The sequence below is a fragment of the Scylla paramamosain genome, chromosome 29 (assembly GCF_035594125.1).
Source record: "Scylla paramamosain isolate STU-SP2022 chromosome 29, ASM3559412v1, whole genome shotgun sequence".
Classification (NCBI taxonomy): domain Eukaryota; kingdom Metazoa; phylum Arthropoda; class Malacostraca; order Decapoda; family Portunidae; genus Scylla; species Scylla paramamosain.
This window is the reverse complement of record NC_087179.1, coordinates 3771590-3794444: the sequence shown is the minus strand read 5'-3', so window position 1 is coordinate 3794444 and position 22855 is coordinate 3771590. Positions and strand designations below refer to the sequence as shown.

The following is a 22855-nucleotide window of genomic DNA, read 5'->3' as shown; positions in this document are numbered from 1 at the left end:
ACTCCTCTGATTATAAGAAATTCTTTGATTCCTTAACTTCCAAAGTGGAGCACATTCTGACCCTCTTCCCTTTTGCAGAGATCTCCATTCTTGGAGACTTCAATGTTCACCACCAGCTTTGGCTTTCTTCTCCCTTCACTGACCATCCTGATGAACTAGCCAACAACTTTGCTATCCTCCACGACCTAGAGCAATTGGTGCAACACCCAACTCGTATTTCTGACCGTCTTGGAGATACGCCCAACATTCTTGACCTTTTCCTGACCTCTAATCCTTCTGCTTATGCTGTCACCCTTTCTTCTCCGTTGGGCTCCTCCAATCACAATCTCATATCTGTATCTTGTCCTATCACTCCAATCCCTCCTCAGGATCCCCCTAAGCAAGGGTGCCTCTGGCATTTTGCCTCTGCTAGTTGGGGGGACCTAGTTGGGGTATTTTGCTGATTTTCCTTGGAATGACTACTGCTTCCGTGTCAGAGACCCGTCTTTGTGTGCTGAGCGCATAACAGAGGTGATAGTGTCTGGCATGGAGGCGTACATTCCTCACTCATTTTCTCGTCCTAAACCTTCTAAACCTTGGTTTAACACAGCTTGTTCTCGTGCTATACGTGATAGAGAGGTGGCCCACAAAAGGTACTTAAGCCTTCCATCACCAGAATCTCATGCACTTTATATTTCTGCCCGGAACCATGCCAAGTCTGTTCTCCAACTAGCCAAAAACTCCTTCATAAACAGAGTGTCAAAACCTTTCAAGATCTAACTCCCATCGTGACTTCTGGCATCTAGCCAAAAATATCTCCAATAACTTTGCTTCTTCTTCTTTCCCTCCTCTGTTTCAACCAGATGGCACCACTGCTATCACATCTCCTCCACCCTCTGACTACTTCATGCCACCTATTAAAATTCTTCGCAATGATGTTTTCCATGCCCTCGCTGGCCTAAACCCTCGGAAGGCTTATGGACCTGATGGGGTCCCTCCTATTGTTTTCCGAAACTGTGCCTCCATGCTTGCACCTTGCCTAGTCAAACTCTTTCAGCTCTGTCTGTCAACATCTACCTTTCCTTCTTGCTGGAAGTTTACCTACATTCAACCTGTTCCTAAAAAGGGTGACCACTCTAATCCCTCAAACTACCATCCTATTGCTTTAATTTCCTGCTTATCTAAAGTTTTTTAACCCTTTCCTTCCGGCGCTTAAATTATTTTCCCGTTTTGTATGACGGCTAAAAATGGTAAACCTAGAAATTGTCAGAAAATTGTTTGAATACTAATAATTATTTTCTCTTTGTTATTCTGAATACAATGATATACTTTGTAGCTCGATGTGACCTCTCAAAGTTGAGTTTATGCCTTATAAAGGATTCCTCCTCCTCCCGCTGTGTGATCCGTCATCCAGAAACAGCCTGGAGAGCGATGACGCCGCGCGCGCACACTCTCTCTCTCTCTCTCTCTCTCTCTCTCTCTCTCTCTCTCTCTCTCTCTCTCTCTCTCTCTCTCTCTCTCTCTCTCATCTTGGAGGAGAAATTGTACACTTCCAATGAGAGAGAGAGAGAGAGAGAGAGAGAGAGAGAGAGAGAGAGGAGAGAGAGAGAGAGAGAGAGAGAGAGAGAGAGAGAGAGAGAGAGAGATTTCATCCCTTTTCACATCAAGTTTCAGGCAAATAACATTCTCTCTCTCTCTCTCTCTCTCTCTCTCTCTCTCTCTCTCTCTCTCTCTCTCTCTCTCTCTCTCTCTCTCTCTCTCTCTCTCTTTCTCTCTCTGACAAGTTACCTTCTACCATTTTATTATAAAATCGATGATAATGAAAAAATTAACATGAAAGAATGATAGGTATCATCTCTCTGTTCTGATAAAACAGGTGGATTCTGTAAATCATTTTCCGAGTCCTCACTAATGTCTTCGCTTTCTTCAGCTTCTTCTTCTAAATATTCACTGTCACTGTCTTCAAACTCAGAAGCACTGCTAAATACATATGTTGTGTCATGCTCCATGGTGAGTTATGATCTGAGATCCTTGGCTCTTATCAGGATGTCTCTTCACACTTATCATAGTGCTTTCCACCCGGCGAGTGCTTTCCACCCGGCGGGTCGCTGGGGTTGCCAAGTGTCGCCCGGAGAAAGAGAAAATAGCTTAGTTACCGCTAAATTTCCAGAGCTAGTGACAACACTACATGTGGAAACATGCCAGACACTTCTACTCACACCATCTGACTCGAGAAACCGCCCTTGGACCTCAAAATTGAGGCGCGAAAATTCTTGATTACCGGTATGATCGCCATCGCTACGGACGCATTTTTGCAATCGTATATATACGATTGCCGGAAGGATAGGGTTAATCTATCCTCAACAGGAAGATTCTTAAACATCTATCGCTTCACAACCTTCTATCTGATCGCCAGTATGGGTTCCGTCAAGGCCGCTCTACTGGTGATCTTCCGGCTTTCCTTACTGAGTCTTGGTCATCCTCTTTTAGAGACTTTGGTGAAACTTTTGCTGTTGCCTTGGACATATCAAAAGCCTTTGATAGAGTCTGGCACAAAGCTTTGATTTCCAAACTACCCTCCTACGGTTTCTATCCTTGTCTCTGTAACTTCATCTCAAGTTTCCTTTCTGACCGTTCTATTGCTGCTGTGGTAGACGGTCACTGTTCTTCTCCTAAATCTATTAACAGTGGTGTTCCTCAGAGTTCTGTCCTGTCACCCACTCTCTTCTTATTATTCATTAATGATCTTCTAAACCAAACTTCTTGTCCTATCCACTCCTATGCTGATGATACCACCCTGCAGTTTTCCACATCTTTTCATAGACGTCCAACCCTTCAGGAGGTAAACATATCACGCAGGGAAGCCACAGAACGCCTGACTTCTGATCCTTCTAAAATTTCTGATTGGGGCAGAGCAAACTTGGTATTGTTCAATGCCTCAAAAACTCAATTCCTCCATCTATCAACTCAACACAACCTTCCAGACAACTATCCCCTCTTCTTCAATGACACTCAACTGTCCCCCCCCTTCTACACTGAACATCCTCGGTCTGTCCTTTACTTATAATCTGAACTGGAAACTTCACATCTTATCTCTAGCTATAACAGCTTCTATGAAGTTAGGTGTTCTGAGACATCTCCACCAGTTTTTCTCACCCCCCCAGCTGCTAACTCTGTACAAGGGCCCTATCCGTCCATGTATGGAGTATGCTTCACATGTCTGGGGGGGTTCCACTCATACTGCTCTTCTAGACAGGGTGGAATCAAAAGCTTTTCGTCTCATCAACTCCTCTCCTCTAACTGACTGTCTTCAGCCCCTCTCTCACTGCCACAATGTTGCATATCTAGCTGTCTTCTACCGCTATTTTCATGCCAACTGCTCTTCTGATCTTGCTAACTGCATGCCTCCCCTCCTTCCGCGGCCTCGCTGCACAAGACTTTCTTCTTTCTCTCACCCCTATTCTGTTACCTCTCTAACGCAAGAGTTAACCAGTATTCTCAATCATTCATCCCTTTCTCTGGTAAACTCTGGAACTCCCTGCCTGCTTCTGTATTTCCACCTTCCTATGACTTGAATTCCTTCAAGAGGGAGGTTTCAAGACACTTATCCACCAATTTTTGACCACTGCTTTGACCCTTTTATGAGACTGGCATTTCAGTGGGCATTTTTTTTATTAGATTTTTGTTGCCCTTGGCCAGTATCCTTCCTACATAAAAAAAAAAAAAAGACAATTATTAAAATTTCAGTGCATTATTACTGTTGTATGTAAAACAAATATGTGTTGTCATGTACACTACTTTATTTTGTAAATTATTGAGGAAGCAGTTAGTGGAAAGATCACATAAAGGAATAATCACATAAATAAATAATACTGTGTAGCAATGAGGGTTATCAAAGTTCAAAAGGCAAAAAAAAAGAAAAAAAAAACAGCATCAACAGATGGATGGAAACTAGAAGCAGAGACCAAACATTTCTTATTCAAGCAAGGAACTGAATAGAATACATATTAATAAAATAAATAAATAAATAAATAAATAAATTACTAGTCACTAGGAAAAGACAGAGACAGTTCCAATTACAAAGGAATATCTCTACTGCCAAAGCAGGGAGGATCTGGAAAAGAATGACTGAGACAAGACAAAGACAAAGAGGAAAAGAAAACTAGGCTGGAAGCAGCTTGGATTTGAACCAGAGAGGGGAACACACAACTTACCTTGCAAACAAGATACTAATGGAAGAACTGGAAACATGGTGAGATTTAAATACATTTGTCTCATGACTTAACAGAATAAACCAACACAATGCCATCCCTTCTGCCATAAAAAACTAACAATGATATAGTATACATACATAACAACATTTACCATACCTAAGTTTTTGTCTGCTTTTAGTGGATCAGCACCTAATTCTAGCAGCATCTTCACTGCTGATGTTTGACCAAAAATGGCAGCTTCCATCAATGGCGTGCGCCCTGTGGGGTCAATTCCTTCCAAGTCCAAGCCTAGCTCCACCAGGTGTGGCAACAGGGACACATGGTTCCTGCTGGCAGCCACAGCAAGAAGGCAGGATGAGGAGCCACGAGTTGTTTTCACAGTGACATGGGGATCACATCCACGGGCAAGTGCCTCCCTGAACTGGGCAATGTCTCCATCATCTACTGCATTGATTATCTGTGAATTCTTAGAGAAAAAAGAAAAAAACATAAGTATTTAATTTAGAAGTGTAATAGGTGACAGTAGAGCAAACACTTTTCTTAAAACTCTTTGCAAGGATAAACATTCACTAGAGAACAAAGGATCAAGTTTCACCACAAATGAAATATCTTGCAGCAAATTTCCATTGGTTGATGATATTAGAATCACTTGAAAAATTTCATGAAATTTTTAAAAATTACAATAAATTATTAGATTCTGACAGCAATCATTCCAGAATAATGAAAAAGCTGAAAGAAATAAAGAGTGAAACACTGACAGATATATACATGTGTTGAGTGAGTTTGGTTTTGGTCTTATATGTTAACTATTGAGAAGCATACCATTCATATTATGTCAGTAAAACTCTTTTATCTTGGATGGTCTAAATGAAAGATATCAAGATGATTAAACAAGTTTGAAATATACTAATGTATGTAGGTGATGCAAACAACCAGGGTTGGCATTATAAAAACCCACAAAAAAATAAATAAATAAATAAAATAAATAAAATAAAATAAAAAAAATAGAAAACAGCCTTTTTTATTGTACATATAAAATTTTTTTTATATCAAAAAAAAAAAAAAAAAAAAAAAAAAAAAAAAAAAAAAAAATATATATATATATATATATATATATATATATATATATATATATATATATATATATATATATATATATATATATATATATATATATATATATATATATATATATATATATATACATTATAAAAACCCACAAAAAAATAAATAAAATAAAATAAAATAAATAAAATAAAAAAAATGGAAAACAGCCTTTTTTATTGTACATATAAAAATTTTGTTTTATATCATATCGACAAAAAAAAAAAAAAATATATATATATATATATATATATATATATATATATATATATATATATATATATATATATATATATATATATATATATATATATATATATATATATATATATATACACAAAAATTTAAAAGTAGTCAATCCTGACCAGTTAATTTCCTGCACAGTAAAAGTTAACACAGGCTTTGTCCAACCAGACCAACCTGTATCAACATAAGCTAAACAAGTGTCTGTCCTTCAGATAACATTTCAAACTCTAGATTACTTTTTAATTGCTTACTTAAACTGATTTACACAAACAGGTATAATTCACCCTACATTGTTAATTGGTTACAGAAGTCACGATTCAGGTAAAAAAATGACTTAAGTCAAAATAACCACACTATAAACTGCAAATAAACACTCCCCATTTGCCTATTATAGTATTTATGATATATATGTACAATATTCCAAATAAAATTATTAAAAATAATTAAGTAAACACAAATTTTAAATTTCCCTGGGTCCAGTTGCTGTTGCTCGTTAGGGGTGGTGTAGGAGAATGTTACATCATAGATAGTGATGGCTGAGGATCATCAGCAGATAATTTATGTTGTTTATGGACTCATTTCAGGAACTTAGCAAGAGTGCCTTGAATTCTTTTCCCCTTCTTATTTTCAAGGATAAGGTTAACCTTTGAAAAGTGCTGACCATTCCATTCAATGCTTTTCAAAGGTTAAGGGAGCTTGTCACGAAGTTTTTGCTCCTTGTAACCTTATTCTTGAAGATAAGAAGAACAAAAGAATTTAAGGCACTCTTGCTAAGTTCCTGAAACGAGTCGATACACAACATAAATTGTTTGCTGACAATCCTCAGCCATTAACGTCTATGATGTAACATCCTCCAACACCAGCCCTGACGAGCAACATCAACGGATCAACGGGACCCATCAGGTAAATCTTAAATTGGCTTTTACTTAATTATTTTTAATTAAGATCTTGCAATGGCAACAACCCTTTCACCTTTCTAATGGCATTTTATGATTTACATCTTATCTTCCAGTGATATAACCATACACTTGCACTGGGACCTTTCTTTGGAGCCATGGGCAAAAAATAAAAATGTATTCTAAATCACGATTGAGATATAACTGAATGTCAACAGTAAGCACTCATATGAACAATAGTGTGAATTCAAAATCGGTGTTGGCATGCAAAACAATGCATGAGTGCTGCCTGTTGCCAGGAATTTGAAATATGAACATCTGCTGTATATACTGTATGTATGTAAATTTCTTGGTTTTTAGATGATTTTATGATATAATGATGCTATTATTGCATTCATTTAAATATGATTTTATATGTGTTTATTGTTGTTTTATTGTTTTGATATTTCTAATATTCTTTAAGAGGCAATGTAAACTCTAGTAAAACGACCTAAGGCAAGTTTTATTTTTTCATATAATATATAAGAAAACTGACATATCTTCAAAAATAACTTAACTTGAAACAACTTAAGCAGAGGTATTACTGTATGAGGAATAAAAATAAATAAATAAATAAACAAACTCCCCCCAAAAAAACAATAGAACCTCCCCAAAAAAAGCAATAAAATCTGTTTTGTTTTTTTCAACCCTGCAAATAACTAATAACACTCAATATATTGTCAGGCTCCTTCATGCACCAAGATGTGATTCACATCAAAAAATATTTTGCTACAATGACATTGAACACAATTTGTGCAAAAAATAAATAAATAAATAAATAAATAAATAAAAATAAAAATAAATTTAAAAAATAATAACTCACCAAAAATATAGTTTGTCAGAACAGTCAATATTTGGTACATTCAAGATATAAGTGAAGCCTACTGAACGAACTATTAAACTGTCAGATGTCTCAGATGGATGGGTGGATGGATGTTACCATTTCTTCAGCTCTACATAACTCAATTCACTTGAAAAGTCTTATAAGTCATTGAAGGTCATTGAGGTCTAAAGTACTGTTCAGGGGATGCTGTGAACTTATCATTAAACCCAGCTGTGACCTCACTGAACGTTTCCCTTTGTGTCTCACAACACAAGGGGGCAGCCACAGCCTGCCCTCTAAAGACAACTCTCTTCCGCCACACAAAACTACAAGCACCTAATAACATACACATCCTTCACTCAAAAATTTTAAAATCATCATGGTGACTCCTACACCAACCACAGAGTCCCCATCTGGGGAGGGGACCACAAATGTCCCCAGCTCAGACTGCCCTTCTGACAACAACTTTAAGTGTCTTGACACCACCCTCAACTTTTTCTTCATTAACTTCTGCAACATTCAGAATCTAAGGTCTAATTTTCAATCTGTAGAACACCACCTCTCCTTTTCTAAACCTCATCTTCTTTTCCTCACTGAAACTCAGGTGTCTGAGGCAACTGACACTAGCCCCTTTTCTGTTCCCTCCTACTTTCTCTATCCTCATTTTTAATCCAAAGCTGGATGTTGTGTTTATGTGCACAATGACTTAACCTGTTCTCATGACAACACTCTTGAATCTTCCAAGTTTTCCACCATCTGGCTACGACTATAGAGTCACTCTCAAACTAAATTTATTTGTGCAGTATACCTCTTACCTAACTCCTCTGACTATAAGAAATTCTTTGACTGCTTAACTTCCAAAGTGGAGCACATTCTGACTCTCTTCCCTTTTGTAGAGATCTCTATTCTTGGAGACTTCAATGTTTACCACAAGCTTTGGCTTTCTTCTCCCTTCAGTGACCATCCTGGTAAACTAGCCTTCAACTCTGCTATCCTCCACAACTTAGAGCAATTGGTGCAACACCATACTCATATTCCTGACCGTCTTGAAGATGTGCCCAACATTCTTGACCTTTTCCTGACCTCTAATCTTTCTGCTCATGCTGTCACCCTCCCTTCTCCGTTGGACTCCTCCAATCACAATCTCATATCTGTATCTTGTCCTTTGTATCTTGTCCTCCAATCCCTCCTCAAGATCCCCTTAAGCGAAGGTGTCTCTGGCATTTTGCCTCTGCTAGTTGGGGGGACCTGAGGAGTCATTTTGCTGATTTTCCTTGGAATGACTACTGCTTCTGTGTCAGAGACCTGTCTTTGTGTACTGAGCGCATAACAGAGGTGATAGTGTCTGGCATGGAGGTGTACATTCCTCACTCTTTTTCTTGACATAAACCTTCCAAACCTTGGTCTAACACAGCTTGTTCTCGTGGTATACATGATAGAGAGGTGGCCCACAAAAGGTACTTAAGCCTTTCATCACCAGAATCTCATGCACTTTATATTTCTGCCTGGAACCATGCCAAGTCTGTTCTCTATCTAGCCAAAAACTTTATTAACAGAAAATGTCAAAATCTTTCAAGATCTAACCCCCCTTGTGACTTCTGGCATCTAGTCAAAACCCCGACCTAAACCCTCGGAAGGTTTATGGACCTGATGGGGTCCCTCCTATTGTTCTCCGAAACTGTGCCTCCATGCTTGCACCTTGCCTAGTCAAACTCTTTCAACTCTGTCTGTCAACATCTACCTTTCCTTCTAGCTGGAAGTTTGCCTACATTCAGCCTGTTCCTAAAAAGGGTGACCGTTCTAATCCCTCTAACTACTGTCCTATTGGCTTAATTTCCTGCCTATCTAAAGTTTTTGAATCTATCCTCAACAGGAAGATTCTTAAACATCTATCACTTCACACCTTCTATCTAATTGCCAGTATGGGTTATGTCAAGGCCGCTCTACTGGTGATCTTCTGGCTTTCTTTACTGAGTCTTGGTCATCCTCTTTTAGAGGGTTTGGTGAAAGTTTTGCTGTTGCCTTGGATATATCAAAAGCTTTTGATAGAGTCTGGCACAAAGCTTTGATTTCCAAACTACCCTCCTATGGCTTCTATCCTTCTTTCTGTAACTTCATCTCAAGTGTCCTTTCTTACCATTCTATTGCTGCTGTGGTAGACGGTCACTGTTCTTTTCCTAAATCTATTAACAGTGGTGTTCCTCAGGGTTTTGTCCTGTCATCCACTTTCTTCTTATTATTCTTCAATGACCTTCTAAATCAAACTTCTTGTCCTGTCCACTCTTACACTGATGATATCACCCTGCACTTTTCTATGTCTTTTCACAGATATCCAATACTTCAGGAAGTAAACATTTCACACAGGGAAGCCACAGAATGCCTGACTTTTGATCTTTCTTAAATTTCTGATTGGGGCAGAGCAAACATGGTATTGTTCAATGCCTCAAAAAACTCAATTCATTCATCTATCAACTTGACACAACCTTTCAGACAACTATCCCCTCTTCTTCAATGACACTCAACTGTCCCCCTCTTCTACATTGAACATCCTCAGTCTGCCCTTTACTTATAATCTGAACTGGAAACTTCACATCTCATCTCTAGCAAAAACAGCTTTTATGAAGTTAGATGTTCTGAGACGTTTCTGCCAGTTTTTCTCACCCCCCCCACAGCTGCTAACTCTATACAAGGGTGTTATCCATCCATGTATGGAGCATGCTCCACATGTCTGGGGGTTCCACTCATACCACTCTTCTTGACAGGATAGAATCAAAAGCTTTTCGTGTCATCAACTCCTCTCCTCTAACTGACTGTCTTCAGCCTCTCTCTCATCGCTGCAATGTTGCATCTCTAGCTGTCTTCTACCGCTATTTTCATGCTAACTGCTTTTCTGATCTTGCTAACTGCATGCCTCCCTCTTCCACAGGCCTCACTGCACAAGACTTTCTTCTTTCTCTCACCCCTATTCTGTCCACCTCTTTAATACAAGAGTTAACCATTATTCTCAATCATTCATTCCTTTCTCTGGTAAACTCTGGAACTCCCTACCTGCTTCTGTATTTTCACCTTTCTATGACTTGAATTCCTTCAAGAGGGAGGTTTCAAGACACTTATCCTTCAATTTTTTACTACTGCTTTGAACCCTTTTTTAGGACTGGCATCTCAGTGGGTTTTTTTATATTGGATTTTTGTTGCCCTTGGCCAGTGTCCCTCCTACAAAAAAAAAAAAAAAAACAGATGGAGTTGTGGCAACACTGGACAGGAGCTGCTGCTTCAAGAACTGACCACTTGTTGCAGGTGGTCGGTTTGTTTACATCATTGTACTTATTGCTTCATGGTTTTTGCCTTTTTGTGTGTTTTGCATGAATTATCATAATTTTCTATGACCATGCCATCTGAAGGAAAAGTAGAAAAGACAGCCAGTGAATGACCTTGATGCATTGCTGTCTCTCTCTCTCTCTCTCTCTCTCTCTCTCTCTCTCTCTCTCTCTCTCTCTCTCTCTCTCTCTCTCTCTTTCTTTCTTCGTGTGTGTGTGTGTGTGTGTGTGTGTGTTTGTGTGTGTTAACTTACCTGAGAGAGAGAGAGAGAGAGAGAGAGAGAGAGAGAGAGAGAGAGAGAGAGAGAGAGAGAGAGAGAGAGAGAGAGAGAGAGAGAGAGAGAGAGAGAGAGAGGTGTGCTACCAGCCACTGTCAAGGTTACCCACAGGCCATCACACAGATACAATTCATCTCTCTCTCTCTCTCTCTCTCTCTGTGTGTGTGTGTGTGTGTGTGTATTTACCTAGTTGTATTGTACAGGGCACAAGCCAAAGCTCATTTTGTCCTGTCTCCATAACCATATTTATCCAGTTTCTCTTTAAACATGTGTACAGTGTTTGCTGCAAACACCTCTTCCTTCAAAACATTCCAGATTTCAATAGTTCGATACAGGATGCTGTATTTCTTTATGTCACTTGAACATCCACTCTTCTTTATTTTCTTCCCATGCCCCCTCCTCCATCTCTTTTCCTCCTCCATCTTTGGTACCAAGTAACTTCTATCTATTTTTCCTATATTGTTTACTAATTTTGTACATTGTTATCAGGTCTCCTCTTTCTTTTCTCTCTTATAGTGTTGGCAATCCCATCTCTTCAAGTCTTTCTTCATAGCTTAAGTCTTTCAATTCTGGTATCATCTTTGATGCTATCCTCTGTATTCTTTCCAGTTTCTATGTATATTTTTTTCTATGTGCAGCCCAAACTACTGTTGTGTATTCCAATTTAGGTCATATCATGCTTGTTATAATTTTCTTCATCATATCTTTAACTAAATAGTTAAACACCACCCTAATGACTGTTAACGAGCTGTGAGTAGAACCAAATATTCTGTTTATGTCCCATTCAGGTGATAGTGTCATTACTCAAAATCTTTTTTTTTTATTACTCTTGTTATCATTTCTCCTCCCATTTTGTAATCCCATGAAGGTCTCTTTTCAATTTTTCCTATTTCCAACACGTGGCATTTTCTGGCATTAAATTCTAGTTTCCATCTTTGGCTCTGTGCATATATCTTGTCAACATCCTTTTGTAACTCCTTGCAGTCATTTTCACTCTTTGCTGTTTTCATTATTTTTGCATCATCAGCAAAAAAGGTTTGTATAACTATTTAGATCCTCTGTCATATAATTTATATATACTCGTATTTGAAACATAATAGGTGCCAACACAGATCCTTGCAGTACCCCACTTATCACTTCAACTTGAATTAGTGTCTCTGATTACCGTTCTCATTTCCTTTCCTTGTAAATTATCATCCATTCATCTCCATGTTGCTGTCTTCATTTTCTAACTTCCACATAAGGCTTTTGTGGGGAACTTTATCAAATGCCTTTTTGAGAATCAAGTATATCACATCAACCCATCTGTCCCTCTCTTGCACTCCATCTATTACTCTTGTATAAAAGCTCAGTAGATTTATGACACAGGATCTCCCTTTCCTGAATCCAAATTGCTTTTCTGTAATTATCTTTCCAACTTCTAAATACTGCACCCATCTATCTTTAATTACTATTTCACAAAGCTTGCTTATAATACTTGTTAGTGGCACTGGTTTATTATTTAATGGTTCCTTTTTATTTTCCCTTTTGTATATTAGGACTGTTAGCTCTTTCCCATTCCCTTGGTACTTTTCCTTCTTTCAACGAGTTGTTAATTATATCCCATATGGATCCCTTCATTTGTTCTCTGCATTCTTTTAATATCCATCCATTTACTTGATCTGGTCCCATAGCTTTTCTAACATCCAGCTCTTCCTGCAGTTTCTTGATTTCTTATCTCTTTACTTGTATCTCCTGTATTCCTTCATTCTGTGATACAACTTTCAGTGCCACAAAACTGGTTTTCTTTGTAAACACAGATTGAAAACTCTCATTCATTAGTTCACTTATCTCCTCAGTAGTTTAATAAATTATTCCCTCTCTTTTTAAGTTTATGTCATCCCTATGTTTCATTTTTCCATTTATGTATCTGTAGGAGAGTTTGGGCTCTTCCTTGCATTTTCTTACTATGTCACTTTCAAAATTTCTTTCTTCTCTTATTATACCATATTCATTCTTTGCCTTTCTTTATTCTTCCCTAGTATTTGTGTTCAGTTGTCTCATCATTTTCTTCCATGCCCTGTCCTTTTTCTTTTTTGCTTCTACACACCTGACATTATACCATTCATGTTTCCCAATTTTTACTTTATAACTTGATACAAACTGTTGCACCCCCTCTCCATACTTGCTCAAAAATCTCACATTTTTCTTGCACTACTTTAACTTCAAATAGCTCTTTCCAGTTCATTTTTCCATAAAATTTATTAAAGCTCTGCAAAGTTTGCCTTAGCATAATTCTGTTTCCCATTTTTACATTATTCATTCCTATGCAACGCTGTTTCCTCCATTGGATTCAGACAATGTATACTTGGCCTACTTTCTGGGGTTTTTGTAAACACAAAGTCCAACTATGATGGTTCTTCTTCTCTGCATCTTGTAGGCTCGTTCACCCATTGTCTCGTTGTATTCACCATCATGGCATGTATAAGTTCTTCGCTCCATGACCTGACATTTTCTTTCACTTCCATCTCCTACCAGTTAATTCCTTCAGTGTTGAGGTTGCCTACTAAGAGCACTTTGTTACTTTTCCTTATCATTTCCTCTATGCTATTTCTTGTTTCTTGTTATAATTGGTCTCCCATGCATTAGTTTTTGGTGGTATATATGTCACAATGATTTTCCTTTTTTCACTTCTTTTGATCTTAATCACAACAAAGTTTCTGCCATTCCATCCCCATATTTCACTTCCTCAACAACAACATCCTCTTTTACCAATATCATCACTCCTCCTCCTCCCTTTCTTTTTGTCTCTCCTCCATGTGCTGTAACCTTCATTTGCAAATCTTATGTTTATTTCCTCTTTTAGTTTGGTTTCCGTTAAACATACCATGTCTGGTTTATTGTTCTTTAGATAGTCTAAGTTCCAATAAGCTTGACACCAAACCATCTACATTTGTATGCATGATTTTTAAGCTTCCACTTGGCAATCATCTGTGGCATCTTTGTGCCACCATTTCCTCACCTTCATGTCCATAACTTTCCAAATGAATCTCCTTGCTTGTTCCTGTGTTCTCTCTTCATTTTCTGACTGGGTTTCTATTCTCGACTCTTTCAGTTTACTTCTCTCTTCTTTATTCATGTCTCTTCTTATCCATATTCCTCTCATTCTTTCTACTTATGCCAATTTTCCTGTTCTTTGTAACACATGTTCTGATGCGGTTGTGACATGAATCTTATTTTTCATTGGTCTTGTTCCATTTTTATCGTACTTTCCAACCCTATAAGCCTCTTCAATTTGTTCAACTATCTCCTCTCTTTCCTCTGCCACTTCTGCTATAATTTCCTTAGCCCTTTTTGCCTCTTTCTTTCTCTCTTGCTATTTTCATGGGTAGGTTCTTCTCCTTGATCCCAAATACCACCACACACATCTTTCTCTGCACCATGTCTCTCACAAGATTACTTTTTTCCTTTATTATTTTAATCACTTGATTTTCCATGTCCTTATTGTGTTCCTACTGCAGTTGCCTTATTATCTTCTCCATATCCACCTTTTGTTGTTGTTCTCTCTTTCTTCTTTCCAACTTTTGACTTCCTCTGTCACTAGTTCTTTTACTTTTCCAACCTTAATCTCTCTCTTTCGTAAGGCTTTCTTAAACTCCTTGTTCTCCTCCTTGAGTTTCCTGATTTCTTCACAGTACTTCTTGTTTAAGCTCACTATTTTTGTCATCTCTTCTCTCAGTTCTTTGTTTTCTTTTTCTCTTTCCATTTCCCTCTTCTTCATCTCTCTTATATCACTCAATACCTTATTTACATTGTCACCACCCACCTCTCTCTCTTCCTTCCACATCCTTATTATCGCTGCTATGTTACGTATTTCCTCTCTTATTTTCACATTTTCTTCTTCAATTTTCCACATTCGTTTATTTGTATGAGCTACACTGAGGTCTCCATCCTTGAATCCTTCAAAAACATTTACCATGCCAGCTGCCATCTTCCCTGTTGATATCAATGACAATGTTTACCTTTCACTACTCTCCCATTTTACCGTTTCAGCCACTTTCCAATTTACACATCACTTCCCCTGCACTCACACATCACACAGTTCCCTATTATGGAGACAGGACTCAAGCTCAGCCCCCCTGTGCAACCAAAACCTAAGTACAGTAAAATCCCTCTTATTCGGCATCAACGGGACCGCCAACATGCCAGATACTTGAATATTGCCGGATACTTGAATAGAAGTGAAATTATGTCCACAATCACCACCCTACACTCACGCATCTTACCATAACAAAGATCAGCTGATCTTGTGAAGCATGTTGTGTAAGCACAACATGCTTCCTCTTTTCTACAACTTTAGGCATGATGAAGGCGTCAGGCGATAAACAGTGCACACGCAGGACAGAGTCACTGAGTAAACACAGTGCAGTGGGCTGCGGATGGCGCGAAGCAGTGCGCTCTGGTGGCGAGAGGACAAAGTATGCCTCGCGCAGGAATTTTAATCGATTTTATGAGTACACATTGATTTTTTATTGATTTTAAGGCTCGGGGAAAAATGTACCGGATACTTGAAGCTGCCGGATACTCGAATGCCGGATAAGAGGGATTTTACTGTAAATCCTTAGAGTACTGTGGATGCATCCAATCAGCTGGGCGGCATGCACGTGTGTGTGTGTGTGTGTATTTACCTAGTTGTATTTACCTAGTTGTGACATACGGGAGAGGAGCTAAGCTCGTACTGTCTCGTCTCCATAACTGTGTTTACCCAACTTTTCCTTAAAGTCATGAATATTTGTAGCACACACCACTTCTCCTTCCAGTCCATTCCATGCCTCTATGCGTCTATGAAGGAAGCTAAACTTCTTTATGTCCCTTCTGCAGGTGGTTACTTTTAGTTTTCTTCCATGTCCTCTTGTTTCTCTTTCGTTCATTATAAAGAAATGTTCCCTATCTAGTTTTTCCATCACACTCAGCAATCTGTACAATGCAATCAAGTTACCTCTCTCTCATCTCTTTTCCAAGGTTGGGAGTTGTATTCTAGCTAGTCGCTCCTCATGTGACAAATTCTCATGTGGCAATTCTGTTATCCTTTTTGTTGCTGCTCTCTGTATTCCTTCCAATTTTCTTATGTACTTTTTTTTCATGTGGTGACCAAATTACTGCTGCGTATTCTAATCTTGGATGTATCATTGTGATGATTATTTTCCTCATCACTTCTATATCCAGATAAGCAAAGGCAACTCTTATGTTTCTTAGTAGGCTGAGAGTTTCACCTGTTATCTTGTTAATATGTTTTTCTGGTGATAAATTCTCTGAGAAAATCACTCCCAGATCTTTTCTCTTGTTATCTTATTTATTGTTTAATTTCCCATCTTATAGTTACAGCTACACCTTCTGTTACTTTTTTCCAAATTCAATCTTTTTACACTTACCATAGTTAAATTCCATTTGCCATCTGTTGTTCCACTCCCACACCTTGTCTATATCTCCTTGTAATTCTTCACAATCTTCCATTCCCTTCACTCTTCTCATAAGTTTTGCATCATCAGCAAAAAGACTCACATAGCTGGATACATTCTCCACCACATCATTTATATACACCACGAACATTATTGGTGCCAACACTGACCCTTGGGGGACCCCACTTAAAACTGGGGTCCACACTGATGTCTGGTCCCTAATTACTGTTCACATCTCTCTTTTTAAGGAAATCGTTCATCCATTTCAGCATTTTTCCATTTACACCACCTATCTTCTCCAGCTTCCTTAGCAGTCTATTATGCAGCACTTTATCAAAAGCTTTTCTTAAATCTAGATAAATACAGTCTGCCCAACCATCTCTCTCCTGTATATCAATCACTCTTGAATAATAGCATAATAATTTTATTTTTTTTATGTAGGAGGGACACTGGCCAAAGACAACAAAAATCCAATAAAAAAAAATGCCCACTTAAATGCCAGTCCCATAAAAGGGTCAAAGCAGTAGTCAAAAATTGACAGATAGGTAAGTGTCTTGAAACCTCCCTCTTGAAGGAATTCAAGTCATAGTAAGGTGGAAATACAGAAGCAGGCAGGGAGTTTCAGAGTTTACCAAGGAAAGGGATGAATGATTGAGAATACTGGTTAACTCTTGCATTAGAGAGGTGGACAGAATAGGGGTGAGAGAAAGAAGAAAGTATTGTGCAGCGTGGCCGCGGGAGGAGGGGAGGCATGCAGTTAGCAAGATCAGAAGAGCAGTTAGCATGAAAATAGCGGTAGAAGACAACTAGAGATGCAACATTGCGGCGGTGTGAGAGAGGCTGAAGACAGTCAGTTAGAAGAGAGGAGTTGATGAGACAAAAAGCTTTTGATTCCACCCTGTCTAGAAGAGCAGTATGAATGGAACCTCCCCCCCAGACATGTGAAGCATACTCCATACATGGACGGATAAGGCCCTTGTACAGAGTTAGCAGCTGGGGGTGGTGAGAAAAACTGGCGAAGACGTCTCAGAATGCCTAACTTCATATAAGCTGTTTTAGATGGAGATGAGATGTGAAGTTTCCAGTTCAGATTATAAGTAAAGGACAGACCGAGGATGTTCAGTGTAGAAGAGGGGGAAAGTTGAGTGTCATTAAAGAAGAGGGGATAGTTGTCTGGAAGGTTGTCAAGTTGATAGATGGAGGAATTTAGTTTTTGAGGCATTGAACAATACCAAGTTTGCCCTACCCCAATCAGAAATTTTTGAAATATCAGAAGTCATACTGTGGCCTCCCTGCGTGAAATGTTTACCTCCTGAAGGGCTGGACGTTTATGAAAAGATGTGGAAAAGTGCAGGGTGGTATCATCAGCGTAGGAGTGGATAGGAAAAGAAGTTTGGTTTAGAAGATCATTAATGCAAAGAGAGTGGGTGACAGGACAGAACCCTGAGGAACACCACTGTTAATAGATTTAGGAGAAGAACAGTGACCGTCTACCACAGCAGCAATAGAACGGTCAGAAAGGAAACTTGAGATGAAGTTACAGAGAGAAGGATAGAAGCTGTAGGAGAAATCAAAGCTTTATGCCAGACTCTATCAAAAGCTTTTGATATGTCCAAGGCAACAGCAAAAGTTTCACCAAAATCTCTAAAAGAGGATGACCAAGACTCAGTAAGGAAAGCCTGAAGATCACCAGCAGAGCGGCCTTGACGGAACCATACTGGCGATCAGATAGAAGGTTGTGAAGTGATAGATGTTTAAGAATCTTCCTGTTGAGGATAGATTCAAAAACTTTAGATAGGCAGGAAATTGAAGCAACAGGACAGTAGTTTGAGAGATTAGAACGGTCACCCTTTTTAGGAACAGGTTGAATGTAGGCAAACTTCCAGCAAGAAGGAAAGGTAGATGTTGACAGACAGAGCTGAAAGAGTTTGACTAGGCAAGGTGCAAGCACGGAGGCACAGTTTCAGAGAACAATAGGAGGGACCCCATCAGGTCCATAAGCCTTCTGAGGGTTTAGGCCAGCGAGGGCATGGAAACCATCATTGCGAAGAATTTTAATAGGTGGCATGAAGTAGTCAGAGGGTGGAGGAGAGGGAGGAACAAGCCCAGAATCGTCCAAGGTAGAGTTTTTAGCAAAGGTTTGAGCGAAGAGTTCAGCTTTAGAAATAGATGTGATAGCAGTGGTGCCATCTGGTTAAAATAGAGGAGGGAAAGAAGAAGCAAAGTTATTGGAGATATTTTTGGCTAGATGCCAGAAGTCATGAGGGGAGTTAGATCTTGAGAGGTTTTGACACTTCCTGTTAATGAAGAGTGACACAAGATCTCCCTTTTCTAAAGCCAAATTGACAAGTTGTGAGAATGTCCTTATCTTCCAAAAACTTGGTCCATTTGTTTTTTATTATCCTTTCACATATTTTTGCAACCACACTGGTCAGCAAAACTGGTCTATAATTTAGTGGGTCTTGTGTGTCTCCTCCTTTAAATATGGGTACAATGTTTACCCTTTTCTAATCCTGTGGAACTATTCCTTCATTAATAGAGGTACATATGATGGTATGTAATTTATCACTAAGCTGGTTACTGCATTCTTTTATTACCCATCCCAACACTCCATCCGGTCCTGTGGCCTTTCTCACTTCTAACATTTTGATGATTTCATGAACTTCCTCTTTTGTTACTTGAAATTCCTCTATTTTTCCATTTTCAGGTGTGCACAATGGCCTTATAAATTCCTTTTCCTTTGTAAAAACTTCCTTAAAGCTCTTATTGACCACTTCTGCCATCTCTTTCAGGTCTTTATAAACCACTCCATCAACCATTAGCTTTCCTATACTCACTTTGCTTTTCAGTTTACCATTCACATATCTATAGAAGAGTTTCGGCTCATGTTTATACCTGTCTATTATATCTTTTCAAACTGTCTTTGTTCATCCCTCAGGATCTTCATGTAATCATTCCTTGCTTGTTTGTAATTATTCCACAGGTTAATTCTTTTACTTTTTCCTTAATTTTTGCCATGTATCCTTTTTCATCCTTCTTGCTGCTTCACATCTTTTATTAAACCACTCTTTTTTACCAGCTATTATTGTCTGCTTTTTAGGCACAAACTTTTTTTCACCTTCTTTATATATTTTAAGAAATTCATCATACTTCTCTTGGATCCCTGTAGCCTTATGGAATCTATCCCATCTCTCCTCTTGAAAAAACTTCATGTTATCAAAGTCTGCCTTACAGTAGTTTAATCTCCCAGCATGGTGTTCATTTCTTTGATTCTCTATTTCCTCATTTATACTGAATTCTATGGTAGCATGGTCACTTTTGGCTAACAGACACCCTATGTGAACATTCTCAATTCCTTCTGGTTCCTTACTAAATAACAGATTTAGTCTTGATGTTTCTCCATCTTTTCCAAATCTTGTATCTCCTTTTATCCATTGAGTTAATATATTATCCATTGCCAGCTGTAATAATTTATTTTCCCAAGATGATTCTGTTCCCTCCATGTACCACTGTTCCCAACACACCTCCTTACAGTTAAAGTCTCCTATCATGATCAATTTATCATCCCTTAGCACTTTCTCTGTCCAGTTCACTGTGTCTTTTATCATGTGTGTGTGTGTGTGTGTGTGTGTGTGTGTGTGTGTGTGTGATTCACCTATGGTCATCTGCTGATCACCCAGCCAGCCGTTCCCTTACAGAAAGAGCTTATAGCTCATAGTGACAGATCTTTGGGTAGGACTGAGACCACTGACACACCACACATCTTTTATTAGAGAGATTGTTATGCGCTCAGCACACAAAGACGGGTCTCTGACACGGAAGCAGTAGTCATTCCAAGGAAAATCAGCAAAATACCGCCTCAGGTCCCCCCAACTAGCAGAGGCAAAACGCCAGAGGCACCTTCGCTTAGGGGGATCCTGAGGAGGGATTGGAGTGATAGGACAAGATAAAGATATGAGATTGTGATCGGAGGAGCCCAACGGAGAAGAAAGGGTGACAGCATAAGCAGAAGGATTAGAGGTCAGGAAAAGGTCAAGAATGTTGGGCGTATCTCCAAGACGGTCAGGAATACGAGTAGGGTGTTGCACCAATTGCTCTAGGTCATGGAGGATAGCAAAGTTGTAGGCTAGTTCACCAGGATGGTCAGTGAAGGGAGAGGAAAGCCAAAGCTGGTGGTGAACATTGAAGTCTCCAAGAATGGAGATCTCTGCAAAAGGGAAGAGGGTCAGAATGTGCTCCACTTTGGAAGTTAAGTAGTCAAAGAATTTCTTATAGTCAGAGGAGTTAGGAGAGAGGTATACAGCACAGATAAATTTAGTATGAGAATGACTCTGTAGTCGTAGCCAGATGGTGGAAAACTCGGAAGATTCAAGAGCGTGGGCACGAGAGCAGGTTAAGTCATTGCGCACATAAACGCAGCATCCAGCTTTGGATCAAAAATGAGGATAGAGAAAGTAGGAGGGAACAGAAAAGCGGCTACTGTCAGTTGCCTCAGACACCTGAGTTTCAGTGAGGAAAAGAAGATGAGGTTTAGAAGAGGAGAGGTGGTGTTCTACAGATTGAAAATTAGATCTTAGACCGCGAATGTTGCAGAAGTTAATGAAGAAAAAGTTGAGGGGGGTGTCAAGACACTTAGGGTCGTCGACGGAAAGGCAGACCGACCTGGGGACATTTATGGTCCCCTCCCCAGATGGGGACTCCGAGGCTGGTGTAGGAGTCGCCATGATTTAAAAAATTTTTTTTTTTTGAGTGAAGGGTGTGTGTGTTATTAGGTGCTTGTAGTTTTGTGTGGAGGAAGAGAGTTGTCTTTAGAGGGCAGGCTGTGACTACCCCCTTGTGTTGTGAGACACAAAGGGAAACGTTCAGTGAGGTCACAGCTGGGTTTAATGATAAGTTCACAGCACCCCCTGAACAGTGCTTTAGACCTCACTGGGAGTAATTATCGTTTCGGCAGGTGTCTACTGCCTCCTCCTTACATAAAAGAGAGGTGGCCCACAAAAGGTACTTAAGCCTTCCATCACCAGAATCTCATGCACTTTATATTTCTGCCCGGAACCATGCCAAGTCTGTTCTCCAACTAGCCAAAAACTCCTTCATTAACAGAAAATGTCAAAACCTTTCAAGATCTAACTCCCCTCGTGATTTCTGGCATCTAGCCAAAAATATCTCCAATAACTTTACTTCTTCTTCTTTCCCTCCTCTACTTCAACCAGATGGCACCACTGCTATCACATCTATTTCTAAAGCTGAACTCTTTGCTCAAACCTTTGCTAAAAACTCTACCTTGGACGATTCTGGGCTTGTTCCTCCCTCTCCTCCACCCTCTGACTACTTCATGCCTCGTATTAAAATTCTTCGTAATGATGTTTTCCATGCCCTCGCTGGCCTAAACCCTCAGAAGGCTTATGGACCTGATGGGGTCCCTCCTATTGTTCTCCGAAACTGTGCCTCCGTGCTTGCACCTTGCCTAGTCAAACTCTTTCAGCTCTGTCTGTCAACATCTACCTTTCCTTCTTGCTTGAAGTTTGCCTACATTCAACCTGTTCCTAAAAAGGGTGACCGCTCTAATCCCTCAAACTACCGTCCTATTGCTTTAATTACCTGCTTATCTAAAGTTTTTGAATCTATCCTCAACAGGAAGATTCTTAAACATCTATCACTTCACAACCTTCTATCTGATCACCAGTATGGGTTCCGTCAAGGCCGCTCTACTGGTGATCTTCTGGCTTTCCTTACTGAGTCTTGGTCATCCTCTTTTAGAGACTTTGGTGAAACTTTAGCTGTTGCCTTGGACATATCAAAAGCCTTTGATAGAGTCTGGCACAAAGCTTTGATTTCCAAACTACCCTCCTACGGTTTCTATCCTTCTCTCTGTAACTTCATCTCAAGTTTCCTTTCTGACCGTTCTATTGCTGCTGTGGTAGACGGTCACTGTTCTTCTCCTAAATCTATTAACAGTGGTGTTCCTCAGGGTTCTGTCCTGTCACCCACTCTCTTCTTATTATTCATTAATGATCTTCTAAACCAAACTTCTTGTCCTATCCACTCCTATGCTGATGATACCACCCTGCACTTTTCCACGTCTTTTCATAGACGTCCAACCCTTCAGGAGGTAAACATATCACGCATGGAAGCCACAGAACGCCTGATTTCTGATCTTTCTAAAATTTCTGATTGGGGCAGAGCAAACTTGGTATTGTTCAATGCCTCAAAAACTCAATTCCTCCATCTATCAACTCGACACAATCTTCCAGACAACTATCCCCTCTTCTTCAATGACACTCAACTGTCCCCCTCTTCTACACTGAACATCCTCGGTCTGTCCTTTACTTATAATCTGAACTGGAATCTTCACATCTCATCTCTAGCTAAAACAGCTTCTATGAAGTTAGGTGTTCTGAGACGTCTCCGCCAGTTTTTCTCACCCCCCCAGCTGCTAACTCTGTACAAGGGCCTTATCCGTCCATGTATGGAGTATGCTTCACATGTCTGGGGGGGTTCCACTCATACTGCTGTTCTAG

At 39.4% G+C, this 22855-nt stretch overlaps 1 protein-coding gene across 3 annotated transcripts in view; it reads right to left on the bottom strand.

Moving 5' to 3' along the window:
• The window catches only part of LOC135115183 (ankyrin-1-like), a 123579-nt gene that overhangs the window by 91927 nt on the left and 8797 nt on the right, over positions 1-22855 (bottom strand). For all 3 annotated transcript variants that reach the window (XM_064031686.1, XM_064031688.1, XM_064031687.1), the window contains one exon: positions 4350-4659. In XM_064031686.1, the coding sequence (XP_063887756.1) occupies positions 4350-4659 (310 nt within the window). The remainder of the gene's footprint in view (positions 1-4349; positions 4660-22855) is intronic.